Source organism: Arachis hypogaea, chromosome 16 (genome assembly GCF_003086295.3).
Source record: "Arachis hypogaea cultivar Tifrunner chromosome 16, arahy.Tifrunner.gnm2.J5K5, whole genome shotgun sequence".
In the NCBI taxonomy this organism is placed as follows: domain Eukaryota; kingdom Viridiplantae; phylum Streptophyta; class Magnoliopsida; order Fabales; family Fabaceae; genus Arachis; species Arachis hypogaea.
The window spans coordinates 134,404,287-134,418,382 of NC_092051.1; the positions used below are offsets into that span (position 1 = coordinate 134,404,287).

Genomic DNA, 14,096 nt, shown 5'->3' on the forward strand with positions numbered 1-14,096 from the left:
TTCAAGAATGGTTGAAAAATGAATTTTGTGAAAAAAGTTGTGAAGATTTGAAATTTGGGTTGAAGAGTTAGTTTCTGCAGCATATCAACATTTTCAAGTTCTGATATGTCATGCGTACCCGGCACCCATCGTGCATATGCAGGAGTTGGTCGCTGCCTAATACCTATGTGTACGTGAACATGGTCTGCGTACGCGACTTTGTCACGCTTATGCTCATGTGTACGCGACACATGTCATGCATAAGCGAGCGAGCTCCACTACCCAAATTTCTCGCTAATAATGTAACACCCTACCATACTTAATCTTATGCTTAAGTCATAAGACTGAGTTGGTGAGATATTACGACCTCTAAAAGTTAAAACATATATATAATATAGTTGAAAAAGATTTATAACTAGGAGTCTTGAAAGAAAGGGTAAAACAAAAGCGTTAAACCGAAAAGCGCAACACTCGCGTAAACGATAAGTATGAGAGAAGAATTCCAAAGATACATATAGCAAGGCTTCTGACCTGGCTCGCGTAGTTAAAACCAGACAGAGCGTATAAACATATATACATATATACTTGAGAATCCCAATATGACCCAAAGCAGAAAAAATGATAACCTGTTTCTTTGAGTCAACCTCTAATAGGGACAAACATAAAATACAAGGTGGAGAATTTATATACATATATAAATATAAACAAAATACGCCCCTGAGTCCCAAAAGTTCTTCGCTTCGTCAGAGTCTCCAGAATACAGAGTGGTGCTTCTTAACCTGTATCTGAAAAATAACAATATTATATGGGATGAGAACCGGGGATTCTCAGTATGGTTAAGGTGCCCACATATATGATAAATAAGGTACCGAAAAAGCTAAAGGCAAATCTAAAACTCCGGCATTAGATTATAAAACTTAAGGAATTAAAGCAGAAGCCATAAACGGGTGGTTGTCTAAGGTTCTAAACTTGACCAACTCTATCCAAAGCCCTCAATTCTCTGCCTTTCCTCCAATCCTCTAACTCCAGTGAAACCACAGACAAACAAATAGGCAAAGCAAGTACAGGTAGAGTACAAATACAGCAGGTAATAGTTTAGCGAGTAAGCATAATAATCACGTAGGCAAGCCCAATTAATGCACAAGCAAACAAAACATATAAATGCATATGATGTATGCCTGTCCTATAGCTGATGATATCATCTGTCGGTTATATAGCCAACTCGACACATCCTGGTAGCTAACCATGGATAGCAACACCCATTGCGGAGCAAGTGAGTTTGAGTTACAACCCCCTTGTTACTACCTGCTTAACGCAGAGCCAGTGGAATAGCCGCTACTGCGGCTACTACCCAGGCGGGCGTTTAAAAGCTCAACCTGGAGCAAGCAAAATAATCCACTACTGCTGCTACTACTCAGGCGTCACAATCACTGGCCTGGAGCAAGCGGGACGAACCACCATCCTTGCTACTACCCAGGTATCTCAAACATTCATTCATTCATTTCATCTCAATTCATTCATCAATCATCATATCAATATGACAAAATATTCATCAATTACATAACACTTTCACACTTCCCAATCCCGATTCATCATATTCTCAAGCTTTCTTCTCTTCCAAGCTACCACCCCTTCCTAACTTCACCTCATCACTAAGCATACTATTAAGATCTAGGGCTAAAAGAATGAAAATAGAGGTTTAGAGGTTTAAAATTAAGCTTTAAAATACAAAATCCATGTTTGCTGAAATAGGGGCCACGCGTACGCTGATTATTGCGAGTCGCGATTGAAGCTGTGGTTGCTGCGGGCCGCGAGGGAAAAGGGGTTTGTGATGCGTTTGAGTTTTCGAGTTTCGACAATCGAGGTAGGAGAGTTTTCTTAAATTCATTTTACTTTCAAGAGTTGTTATAAGTCGATAATAGTATGAAAAATATATTTTTATAATTACGTGAGTCTTATGAATTGAATTGAACTGTTTGAATGGCTATGATTATTTATTTGATTGATTTATTGAATTATTGAGGAAGCTGGTTATTCTGATTTGCTGTTTTGGTTTGTTAAGTTAGTCAGTGTTGAATTGATTTTCCTTGAATTACTGAAAAATGTTTAATATTAGAATTTAGTTTAATTTTGGAAATGTTTGATTTTAGAAAAGATTCAAAATTAGGATTTGGTTTGATTTTGGAAAGGATTTGATATTTGAAGCTAGTTGGGAACGGGTGGAAAATGTGACTTTGATGGACCTGTAAGGGTGGCATAGTCTGAATTTTAGAGGAGATGCTGCCAAAATTTTTATGAAAACTGGAGACTTCGTTTAAAATGGTTATTTAGAAAGATTTAGACTTTTAAGAATTTTATAATTTGAATTTTGGAGTTATTAAGAAAATGGTTACGTTTTAGAGTTTAATTTATTTAGAAAATAATGAATTATGTTTTGAATATGAATTATTGAAGAAAGTAATAAGAGGTATGACGAGAATGAGTGTGAGAATGAAGATTGATTTTTTAGTATGATTTTTTGAATAATTGAATGATAATGAGAATAAATGTGAAAAATGAATTGAATTTATTTGAGATGCATGGGCAGTAGCAAGGATTGTGGTTCGTCCCTCTTGCTCCAGGTCAGTGATTCTGACGCCTAGGTAGTAGCAGCAGTAGTAGATTATTCCACTTACTCTAGGTTGAGCTTTTAAACACCCAGAAAATCCAGAGGCAATCCTAGAACACCGACACTCAGATTATAAAACTTAAGAAACTAAAACAGAAACCATAAACAGGGGTAGTTCTCTAAGGTTCTAAACTTAGTCAAATTCTAATCAAAATCCAAAATCCTCAATCCTCAATCCTCAGTCATTCAAATCATTTTCAGTGTCAAATTATTTCAAAATCAATATCAACCATTTTCATACTATACTAAATACTCTCCAGCCTTTCCAGTCACATATATCTCATTTAATTACAAATCATCCTTACTTCATCATCATCATCAAATCAAGTAGCCCCTTCTTCAACTCCAAGTTACTTCTCCTTCCTAACTTCATCTCATTAATAAGCATATTACTAAAGTCTAGGGGCTAAAAGTGTAAAAATAGAGGTTTAGAGGTTTGAAATTAAGCTTTAAGACACAAAATTCATTTTTGCTAAAAACAGGGGTCACGCGTATGCGTGGGCCATGCGTACACGTGGGGTGCAATTTTTCCATCTCACATACGCATTGCTTGGTCCGCGTACGCATGCATGCTAGACAGAAATGCCCATCCGTGCATTCTTGTTTTGGCTTGTTATAGGACAGGCATACATCATTTGTATTGTTTGAATTATTTCGGCTTATTATTCTTGTTTTGGCTTGATTGATTGTGCATATTAAATGTATATGTGCTAAATGCTTTACTTGAATTCTATTTGTATATTATTTATCTGCTTTGTTTGTGTTTGAACACTTGAGAGATCCTTTATACTGGCGTTGGTTGACGCTGAGAGCTGGTTTCTATTCTGTTTGGAGAGTTATGAAAAGACGAAAAATATTGAATTAGATTTAGATTCCCTTATAATAGTTGCCTAAATATGAATTAGTGAGAAACTATAATGGATAATATGATGTATAGAGCTTAAGATTGTTTAGTGAGTTTCTGTTGCCTTATATATGCAGTATCTATTTGGCACTTTTACTGACTGAAAACTCATGGGTCGGGGATTCTCATTCCGTATATATATCTCTTGTTTTTCATATGCAGATCCTGGTGCTCAGCAGTGAGCTGCGATTCATCTGGGAGACGGCGAAGTTTACTGAACTTCTGTTTTACATTTTGTTTAGAATCTCTCCTTACTTATTTTGAAAAACTTATATATATATATATATATATATATATATATATATATATATATATATATATATATATATATATATCTTTTGGAACTTTCCTATAGAAGCCTTGATGTATATTTTAGAAGAGAAAGAAAATAATGTTGTCAACTGGTTTTTTATTACTATAACCCTAGCCGACCTAAATTTCGCAGGTCGTGACTAGTGGCTATTATATATATATATATATACCTTGTCTTTATCTTATTCTTCTTTAATGTTTAATTTTATTTTCACTTTCCGAATGCGCCTTATTCTTTTTCATCGATACGCGAGTGTTTCCGTTCACGATTTTACTTTTACTTTTTTTCAAGCTTCTCGTTTAATAATTCCTTTGAAATATATATGTATTATAAATTCACCTTGAGGCGTACCACCTTATTATCATTGACTTATGACTCAAGCATAAGGATTTGAATGTTAGGATGTTATAATGCTGCTGGAATTTCAACGGTCCTCACAGACAGCGCCAATGTACAAAACTGTACCAATCGAATACGAGATGGAACTTCCTTAGTTGATGATAGCATCCGTTGGTCCGGCAGGATGACGAGGCTGAATTCAGGGAGCGTGAGGGTGGTACCTGCAAAGGCACTCTAACGTCCAAGTCAGAAAATTAGAGAGGTAAAAGATGAGTGTGTAGAGTTGAATGATCATACTTGAGAAGAGCAATTAAATTCTCTTTTGTAAAAAGTGTAAATTATCTTATCTGTTAGAGAGATTCCGCCATTCCAAAATTTAACAGGTTTGTTGGGATTTGGGGCTCGCTTAGATGAGCAGTTAGTTGAGGGCCCATGGAATCCGGGAGATTGGATCTGTAACAAATTTATTTTACACAAAAAGAGAGTATTAAAATATTGGTTAAGTTTTCTTTGTCTGATTTTAAAGTTATAGTGATGTTATATTAAGCTGCATATGTTATGTTCTTTGAGTGCGGCTCTCTTCTGGACTTGTGCTAGTGCAAATATTTATGCACAGGATTTTTTTACACAATTAATTGATTTAAAAAAATTATATATGAATCAAAAACCTTTTAAAAAAATGAACAAATAAACTATACTAATTTGAATTTGATTGATAACTTAACATGGTTGACAACATAATATATTAAATAAAAAAATAGGGTGTTTTCATTTTAAAATTTAATATGAAAGATCTAAAATATATATTCACATAATATGACACACACCATCATATATCATTTTGCACCAATCATTATTGCGTAATACAAATTTAATCATTAGATAACTTATATTCAAATCGGTGATGATATATTAATATATAGGCTAATAGCCTAGTACATGGAATGTTTCCCCTCCCTGTAAGATTTAATTAATTAAATCTGTTGAAAAATGAAATGACAGCATTGTACACTATGTCTTTGGCATTGACCCCCATAATGAAATCAACATGAGCATAGTCTTTGATAAACTGAACACTAAGCTTATCAACATCATGAAACTTTAGAGAATCAAGTAAAGTTTGCACATCAAGAACATCAGAAAGAGCATCTCGACCACCATAGCTGAGAAATAGAGGTAGGTCATGAGGGATATTAGATAGGTTGTAAATTGGAGGGGATGCTTTTCCATAGATTCTAATATTTTGGTCTCCTCTCCCATAATTAAACTTTGCCACAACCCCACTTCTAACAACTGCAAAAAATAGTTCACAAATATTTAATCATTGGTAGATTAAAATTCACAAATTATTTATGGTAGTATGTAATTACTAATGAACTACGACGTACTCTGGGCAAAGTGTATCAAATTCTTTGTTGATGTTGACTGAGGTTCATTCTTCAAGAATAGACTAACAGCTGAAGAATTGAGGCAACAATTATTACCTGAAAAAAAAATTGAGTGTAGATAGTTATTAAAATGCTATGTCTAATTCAAATTCATTACCATGCATTTGTGTATATTTAATTATTTATATTTATGGTTTTATATATTTTTTTTCTAACAAAATAATAATTAACCAACAAAACTAATGAATATTTTATTATATAATAATTAGACTCCTTATATTCCAATAATCAAGTCTTTTAACACCATATAATCAAATTTCTTATGAATATAAAAAATTAGTTATTTCTGTTTTTTTTTTATATTTCTATTGTGAATTTATCATAAATATAAATCTAATTTGATTGTATTATTTCTGAAGTTTTGTAATAAGTGTAAATCAAATTACTTATTTATAAAACTTAATTAAAAAAGTCAATATATGATTATTTTATATTTAATATATATTTATGTACAAATAACTCATTTTTAGTGACAATGTAATATAATTAATTTTTTTTAATTATTTCTATTCTATCCAGTGGTTGAAATCAAATTATCAATAGAGTATGGTCAAGGTCAAAACCGGTTATAGCAGTGAACAAGTCGGAACAATCAACTCCAGGCTGAGCGCAAAGTTGGTTGAGAAAGGATTGAAAAGGTATCCTATTAAAAAATTAAAAATTAAAAATTAAAAATGCATTATACAACACACATAAAAGTTAAAAAAAAATACATCTTAAAAGACAATAAAAAATAATTTAAAAATCACTTTTTTTTTTTAATTTTGTAATTACCTTGTATTTTATTTTGTGTTATTTAATTAATGTTAAAATAATTAAATAACATAAACATATAAATGTATAAATAAATTGAATTAAATAATTTTTGGTTATTATGTCTTTAATATAATAAAAAATAAATAAATTATATTACATGCATGAAACGTGATAGAGTTGAAGTATACATAACCAGACGGCTATTTTTGTTTTGTTCTTAACTTCTTACCCTCTTGTACTGAATTCCGCTATCCCCAATGTTTTTATGAGCTATTGGGCAAAAGAGTCAAAGACAAAAACAAGGTCATTTTATCATCTGTACAATGTTATATAAGTTATATAAAATTCATAAAATTAAACAGGAAAACAAAATTTCTTTTATGCCCTTTACAATAGGTAGTTATATGTCATAAAATACGAGAGAAATATTAGAGGATTATCAAAATTTATTATTTTTTAGTTATTAATTAATTATTAATATTTAAAAATATAGAATAAAATATATTATTAAATTATTAGACTAAAAAAATTAAAAAAAAGTTGAATTAATGATTAAGTAATGACTAAAAATAATAAATTCTAATAATTTTTTTATAAAAAAAATTATGGTACATATTACTATAAATAAAATTTAGTATATATCTGTAAATTAATGCATTTAGCTATAGTGTTTATTTGAATAAATTAATAAAACAAAAGAAGAAACAATTTTTTATGATAGTAAATAAAAGATAAATAAGGGAGATGTATGTTGATGAGTATTGAGAATGAATTAATTGTTATGGTCTATGAATATTAAGTTACCTGATCAAGAAATAACCTATCTGCAACATTTAATAGTTCAGAGGTCATATGACTCAAATAGGCTACTGGGCTCAATAATGCCGCTGATTTCAGTTTATTCACCAATTTCCCTTCCGAGAAGGAAGTCAAAGCTATCAATGTTCCCTGCCAAACATGCTCTTTAATTTCTAGTTTCAGATCAATTCAATAATCTTGATTTTAAATTTCCCACACAATACTATTGTTATTCTATGTGATTATTTATTCTCATCACGATATCCAGGGCTGTTGTAATCATTTTTAAATTTGTTTCAATTTAATAATCTGTGTCATTTTCACAATTCCAAGTACACTAAGTCACTAATAACCGCCAAATTGTTAGGCTCAGGTTGGATAAATAACTTAATTAAGTTACTTTTGAAGAAATAGTTTAAATAATAAATACTTATATTAAAAGTAGTTTATAAATAAGTTATTTTGTATTTGATTTTTTAGTTCTAAAAGTACTTATTTTAAGAAAAAAATAATAAAAAAAATTTTATTAGGAGAGAAGTCATTTTTTTAACTTCTCCTTAAGCACCAAAATAGCTTTTTAGAAAGTTATAATTTTATTTTAAAAATTGTACCAGACATTAATACTACACTTTTTTATAAGTTAAAAATTAAAAAAAGTCACTTATGAACCTATCCAATCTAAATGGATAGTTAATAATTAAGATGAATAAATTAGTAATAAACAGAGTTATTTTGGTAAAAAAATTGTAATTATAGATTTTAATGAATTTGTAAAACTGTAAATAGTCAAAATGATAGATGTAATTAATTAAACCGTGTTCTAAATATATTGTTCAAAAATTAAAAAATTTAATATATTAAAATTTAAAGTTTATACATTTTCAATATTTTATTCACAATATCAATAAAAAGTGCCACATTGACAATACAAATTATAAAAAAATAATTTTTAAATTAATAGTAATCGAATTTTTATAATAAATTTATTTTTAATTGCTATTTCTAAAATATTCAAATTTAAAATAAAAATAATTTCGAATAATTAACTGATATTAATAAAAAAATTAACTCCATCACTTTTCAAAATAGGTAACATAACTAAATTCAAAGTTGAAAGAGTTTAAGTCTTCTAAAGTAAAAAAAAAAAATAATAAAATAAAAAATTAATTATTATTAAATTTATAATTTTTATAAAATATATATTTTATAATTATATTGTATGTAAATTAAAATGACTTACTATAAAATCAATCACTAATATAAAATATATATTAAAATATTAAATATTTTAAAAATAAACTAAACAACACATATATTTATATCCAAATACATAATAATTAATTTTAACGTATAAATAATATTTTTAATATTTTATTATTTTAATTTAATAATAATTAATTTTCTATTTTATTACTTTATTAAGTTTTTACTTAAAAAAATCTGGAAGGAAGCTGAAGTAAAAGTAAGGAAGCAAGAAAGAAAGTAGGTGATGTAGTACCTGTGAATGGCCGATGTAATGAATCTTTTGTCCTGTTTGGTTGGACACATACTCCACAACAGCACGTAGATCATACCTACCCAGTTCTTCCCACGACCAATTCCAGTACGCCTGTGTTGTCATTCAGAAAATTAACATTAGGTTTAAACTATATTTTCTATTTTTATATTTTAAAAAATTTTATGAGTGATTTAAATAGTAAGACATTTAAATAATATTAGTTTAAAGTTAAGAAATAGTAGTATCCAAGTTAAGAAATAAAAAGAGGAGAGAAAGAAGAAAGTAAACCGGAGTAGAAGGGTCCAATGAGATATGGCGGCGGCTGAATCTGGTGCCTCTGGTGTTAGAAATCCAAACATCGAAGCCGTTATCAGCTAATATCAGTGGCAAATTTTGCTCTGGACCGTTCAAAAGCCATGTCATTCCGTCCTGCACCCACGTATACATATACTTTATTATATATTTATTTATTTATTTCTTAAATTTTATCATTTTATGGATAATATTTTTATGATAACATCTTCACAGAAAGATAGCAGTGTAAATTATTAAATAAGTTAATATATTTGATTAAATATATTTAATTAACTATTTAAGAGTTTATAATATTATTTTTATATAAAGATGTTATTATATGTGTATTCTTTTTATTTTAATGCACAAATAACATAATAACGGGCATTGAGACGGTACATAATGTGCTGCATTATTTTTTTTTTTTTTAGAGTAAAAGAGATAATAAAAAAATTACTATAAATAATTTAGAATTATTTTATGTAATATTTATTAATTATCAGTAAAATAATTATATAATTCAGATGTACAAATATGTATTACAAATATTATGAATATTATATTATATAAAATAATTTTAAATATAATAGATGTTGTGTGTAACGAACATAATCAATTGAAAGTAAAAGACCAATATATATATGTGGGACTATAATAGATTTGATTAAATTATTATTTAATAAATTTTAATTATTAATTTTATATAAAAATAATTATATATAAATTTTTATTAGAAATTATAGAATACATTAATCAGGATAAATTATTTAAATAAACTAATTGAATACAAAAATTATTAGATTATTCTAAATAAAAAATAATATTTTTATTCTCTCATTTTTTTATATAAATCATGGGTCTACTATTAATTTAAAAAAATATATATAAAACTATGATAATTATTACAATTCATGCATTGATATTCTGCAGTGTCTAAATTCTTCCTCTAAAGTCAGTAGCAAATTATAAGGAACAAAAAAAAATTAAATACAACAAGAACAAAATTAAAAAATAGTAAAAATTAACCAAATTCAACTAATAATATAAATGCAAAATTTTTATATTTTAGATACGTAATTTTTAAAAATTTTAACATTTAAAATTCTTATTAACTAAATTCTATCATTTCTCTAATAAGAACGGCCATTTGTCTACACATCTATGTACTATAAGTAATATTAGGAAGTTAATCTTTTTCAGATAAGATCAGTCAATTTTTTTAACATTATTTTATTTATTTTAAATTTTAGACTTTAAATTATAAAATTTTAATTTTAAATTCTAAATTATAAACTCTAAATTTTAAATCGTTAAAATAATTTAACTTAAAAAGACTAATATTAATCAATTAAAAATTAATTTTCTATTTTCTATAATTTTTTCATATATTAGATAGATGTAACTCAAGAAGTTGTGGTTCAACCTCGTTATTACTGCATAACGCCAACTGGTAATTTTAGTAAAAATCTGAAATTCAGTTTTCTGAATAGATAGAAATATAGAATATTATAAGTTTCATCCAAATGCACATTTGACCTTAGCTCGTATGTCTGAAACTATATATATACTTTTCGATAATAATTTGAACACGTATATCTTAATAAGTTCATATTATGTGAAATTAGTTATCGCGCTAATAACCAGCATTTTCCACAAAAACTAATATACATATTTACGTAATTAATCTTCACACTTTTTTTTTTTACCAGATAGGAGACTCGAACCCGCAACCTCTTAATTGAGTATGAAGAGACTATGCCATTTAAGCTATAACTCATTGGCTAATTAAACTTCACTTTAAAATAATAATCTCACTAACATATTTATAATGACACACTTAAAATTAAACTCTAGCAAATACAATGCAGTATGATGTCAATATATATTTTGCTAATAAAAAAATTTATGTGAATTGACACGTTATATATGCATCATAGGCAAATAAAGAGTCGTAATAATTCAAGAATAATATATAGTAGGGTGTTTATTGTGTGCACTTACCACTAATATTCCATGCTGAATTATCACTGGCTGCTTATTATTATTATTATTCCCATTGCCATTTCTACCTTCTGGGATTCTTTGGACGCTAAGAATGTACCCATCTGCAGTTGTAACCTGTGAAAAAAAAAAAGAAAAAAAGAAGAAGATATAATCCAATTAACGTTTACCAAAAATAGTAGTTTCTTTCAAGTTAATAAATAACCTCTGTCTCCCACAATTTTAACATAACCATCACAATTCACAAATATACACTACAAAACGTTAAAATTAACGAAATTTTCCTCCTTAAAAATATGTGGTCAAAAAACTTAACTTTAAAACACATCTAACAAAGAACTAACCCTAAAAATATGTAGTCAAAGAGGTTTTTACGAAAAAATATCTATTAATTTTAGGAAAATATATTTTGTTAATTTTAATATTTTTGACATAAAAATGATCTAATTACAAAATTAAAAAGAATGTAAAAATTTAATTAAGAAAATATATATATAAAAATTTAATTATAAATTTAGTAAAATTATAAGAACTAATAAAATAATTAAACTTTTAAAGTAATAACATATTATTTTTAACAAAAATTAAAGACTAATTTGTTATTTCTTAAAAAGAATTGTAGATGATTTAAAAGAAATATGAGATTCATTTTTTTTTAAAAAATAAATTTATTTAAAAATTTAATCTTAATACCTTGTCAGCATAAATTAATTTTACATATGCATTTAATTGTATAATGCCAAGTTAAAAAAAATAATTATTTTTTATATTAACTATATAAATAGTTATTTAAAAATAAATATTATTGAATAATTAAATAAAATATTTTATATTTTCAGTATATTAAAATTAAATTTTTTATTTAGTATAAAAATTATTAAAAGATAATTCAAAATTTAAAACAAATGCAAGAAAAAACACTATAATAGGACATGTCATCAAGTCATGCATTGCATATTTGCATGTTACCCTAGGAAGGACAATGACTTCATGGGGAAGGACAAAGAAACTTTAGATTGCACAAATGTTATTTGGTTTGGATTTGGTTTCACTACAATAATATAGACTATTTTTAAGAATTATTATGTGTCAAGAAAAAATTAAAATTCGTCAAAAAAATAAATTTTGACACTATTTTAACTATGAAAATATGTTAATAAAAGTTTTGTCAAAAATAGTATTTTTAACATATAAGTAATTGCAAAAAAAGTTTAAATCTTATTTTGATAAATATTGGAAATCAAAAATAATTTGTTAGAAAAATTTGAGAATATATTTTTTGTGATACTTATTAATCGTCAAAAATACTATTTATTTTGATACTTATTGACCATAAAAAATTCTCAACAAAAAGTTTTTAATAAAAAATGAGATGAGATCTTGAAACTGAAGAATAAACTGAGATTTTGAAGATGATAAACGAGTAGTATAATCCCAAACTGAGAGCAGTCTGATGCCAAAATTGACGGAGCTCAACGAAAAAAAAAGAAATAATGGAGTATGTTGAAAACAAATGAGTGTCAAAATTGAGGAATAATTTTCTACAATCAAATTATAAATAAAAAAACATAAAAAATTTAACATTTATGATATTTGTCAAAAATATATATTAATTTTTACACTTAACTATGACTGTTAAAAAAATTATGTTAAAATAACTCTCTTTTTTTTGTAGTGTTTATTATGGCTGCCAAAATTTAATCATAAATTGATGAAAGCTTATTCGATTTATTTGTTTTCACTATTTTAACATAAATTGATTCAATGCAATTCGATTTACATGTGAATGATAGAATCGAATTTACTAGATACTATTTACATAATTTAGATAAAAGATCAGACTTACATGTATTGAAATTAGAAATAAGATATCTATATAAAATTTTTCTACCATCATTTTATTAATGTAATTTATCTTAAATTTGTCTATTTTTCAAACAATAATTTTATATATATATTAATAAGACAATAAGTTATATATTATAAATTTGAATAAAATTAAAATTAATTATAAGAATTAGACTTTTATAATGTCTGAAATTTGGTTTGCTACATGTTTAACTAAATTGACTTTTATGTAGGCGAATTTCTACGTTTGACAATGGTTGAATAATGTTGCCGCTTGGCGCTTATAAAAAATGTCACCTAAAATCTAGGGCAACATTTTCAATTATATATCTAAGCTGTCGTAGTGATGTGCTATCATATAATAAGCAACGTTTTTATGGACATGTCTTTATTTTCTTAAGGCCTCTGTTGTGGTTCTTACTTGAAGTTCCTGGCACTTGTAACCATGAACAACAACAGAAGTGGCACATATGCCATCACCTAAGGAGCCACGGCTAGAGCCCTGTGCTCCTGAATGAACCACAGATGATGAAAAGAAAAATAAAAGCCACAGGGTAATAGCCAAGAGAGACATAATAATAATAATAATAAAGGTTTATTATTTTATGCTTATGAAGGTGTGGGGATAATTGAGTAGTAGAGAGAGAGAAGGGGGAGGGGTGTGTGAAATAATGAAAGAGAAATTAGGAGGACAAAGGAATGGGAAAACAGACTTCGTTTCTGATTCTCATGTGTTTCCTCTCTTTAATTTATAGGGTTTTTTTAAGGTCTAAAAGGATATGGTTTCTCTTTTCTTTGGGCGTTTTGGGAAGTTATTGAGGGGTCCACTAATATTTGGAACTTCTTCCTTAGGGCTATTGGTAACTCACAATGACTTAATTAGATTAGAGTTTAATAGATCAAAACTGTCCAACAATTAATGATTTTAAACTAAAATAATACTCCTTCTGTTTTAAATGAACAGAAAATCAATGAAGCCAGCAGTTTTATTAAAATCTGGCTAGCATTTAACCAATAAAAAAAAGTAAATAATCTTATATTATTAGATATAATCTCACATCATTAAAAATAATAATAATAGCTAATTGATAGTTATAAATTACAAAATTTACTGCTCCTAACACTCCTCTTAAATTAATTGTCTCTTCCATTTTAAACCAATATTAATTTAAATAATATTTTTTGATGGTTAACTAATCGATATTCAACAAATTTAATTGGTAAATTTTTTTTTAAAAAAATATTATCAA

The 14,096-nt window shown here is 27.1% G+C and overlaps 1 protein-coding gene across 1 annotated transcript; it reads right to left on the reverse strand.

Annotated features, from left to right (window-relative positions):
• Positions 1-5,173: 5,173 nt before the first annotated feature.
• Positions 5,174-13,420, reverse strand: LOC112759154 (triacylglycerol lipase 2-like). The gene is made up of 9 exons (XM_025807975.1): positions 13,268-13,420; positions 10,999-11,115; positions 8,992-9,132; positions 8,704-8,814; positions 7,212-7,355; positions 6,637-6,677; positions 6,215-6,294; positions 5,592-5,687; positions 5,174-5,496 (listed from the first exon to the last, which is right to left on the reverse strand). Exons 1-9 carry the CDS (start codon positions 13,418-13,420, stop codon positions 5,174-5,176), a joined length of 1,206 nt encoding a protein of 401 aa, XP_025663760.1.
• Positions 13,421-14,096: the final 676 nt, after the last annotated feature.

Coding starts and splice junctions, on each gene's coding strand:
- LOC112759154 (XM_025807975.1), bottom strand. CDS start 13,420: ATGTCTCTCTTGGCTATTACCCTGTGGCTTTTATTTTTCTTTTCATCA. Junction 9,133..10,998: donor TTCAGCATGGAATATTAGTG/GTAAGTGCACAC, acceptor ACGTGGGTGCAG/GACGGAATGACATGGCTTTT. Junction 8,815..8,991: donor CATTGGACCCTTCTACTCCG/GTTTACTTTCTT, acceptor ATGACAACACAG/GCGTACTGGAATTGGTCGTG.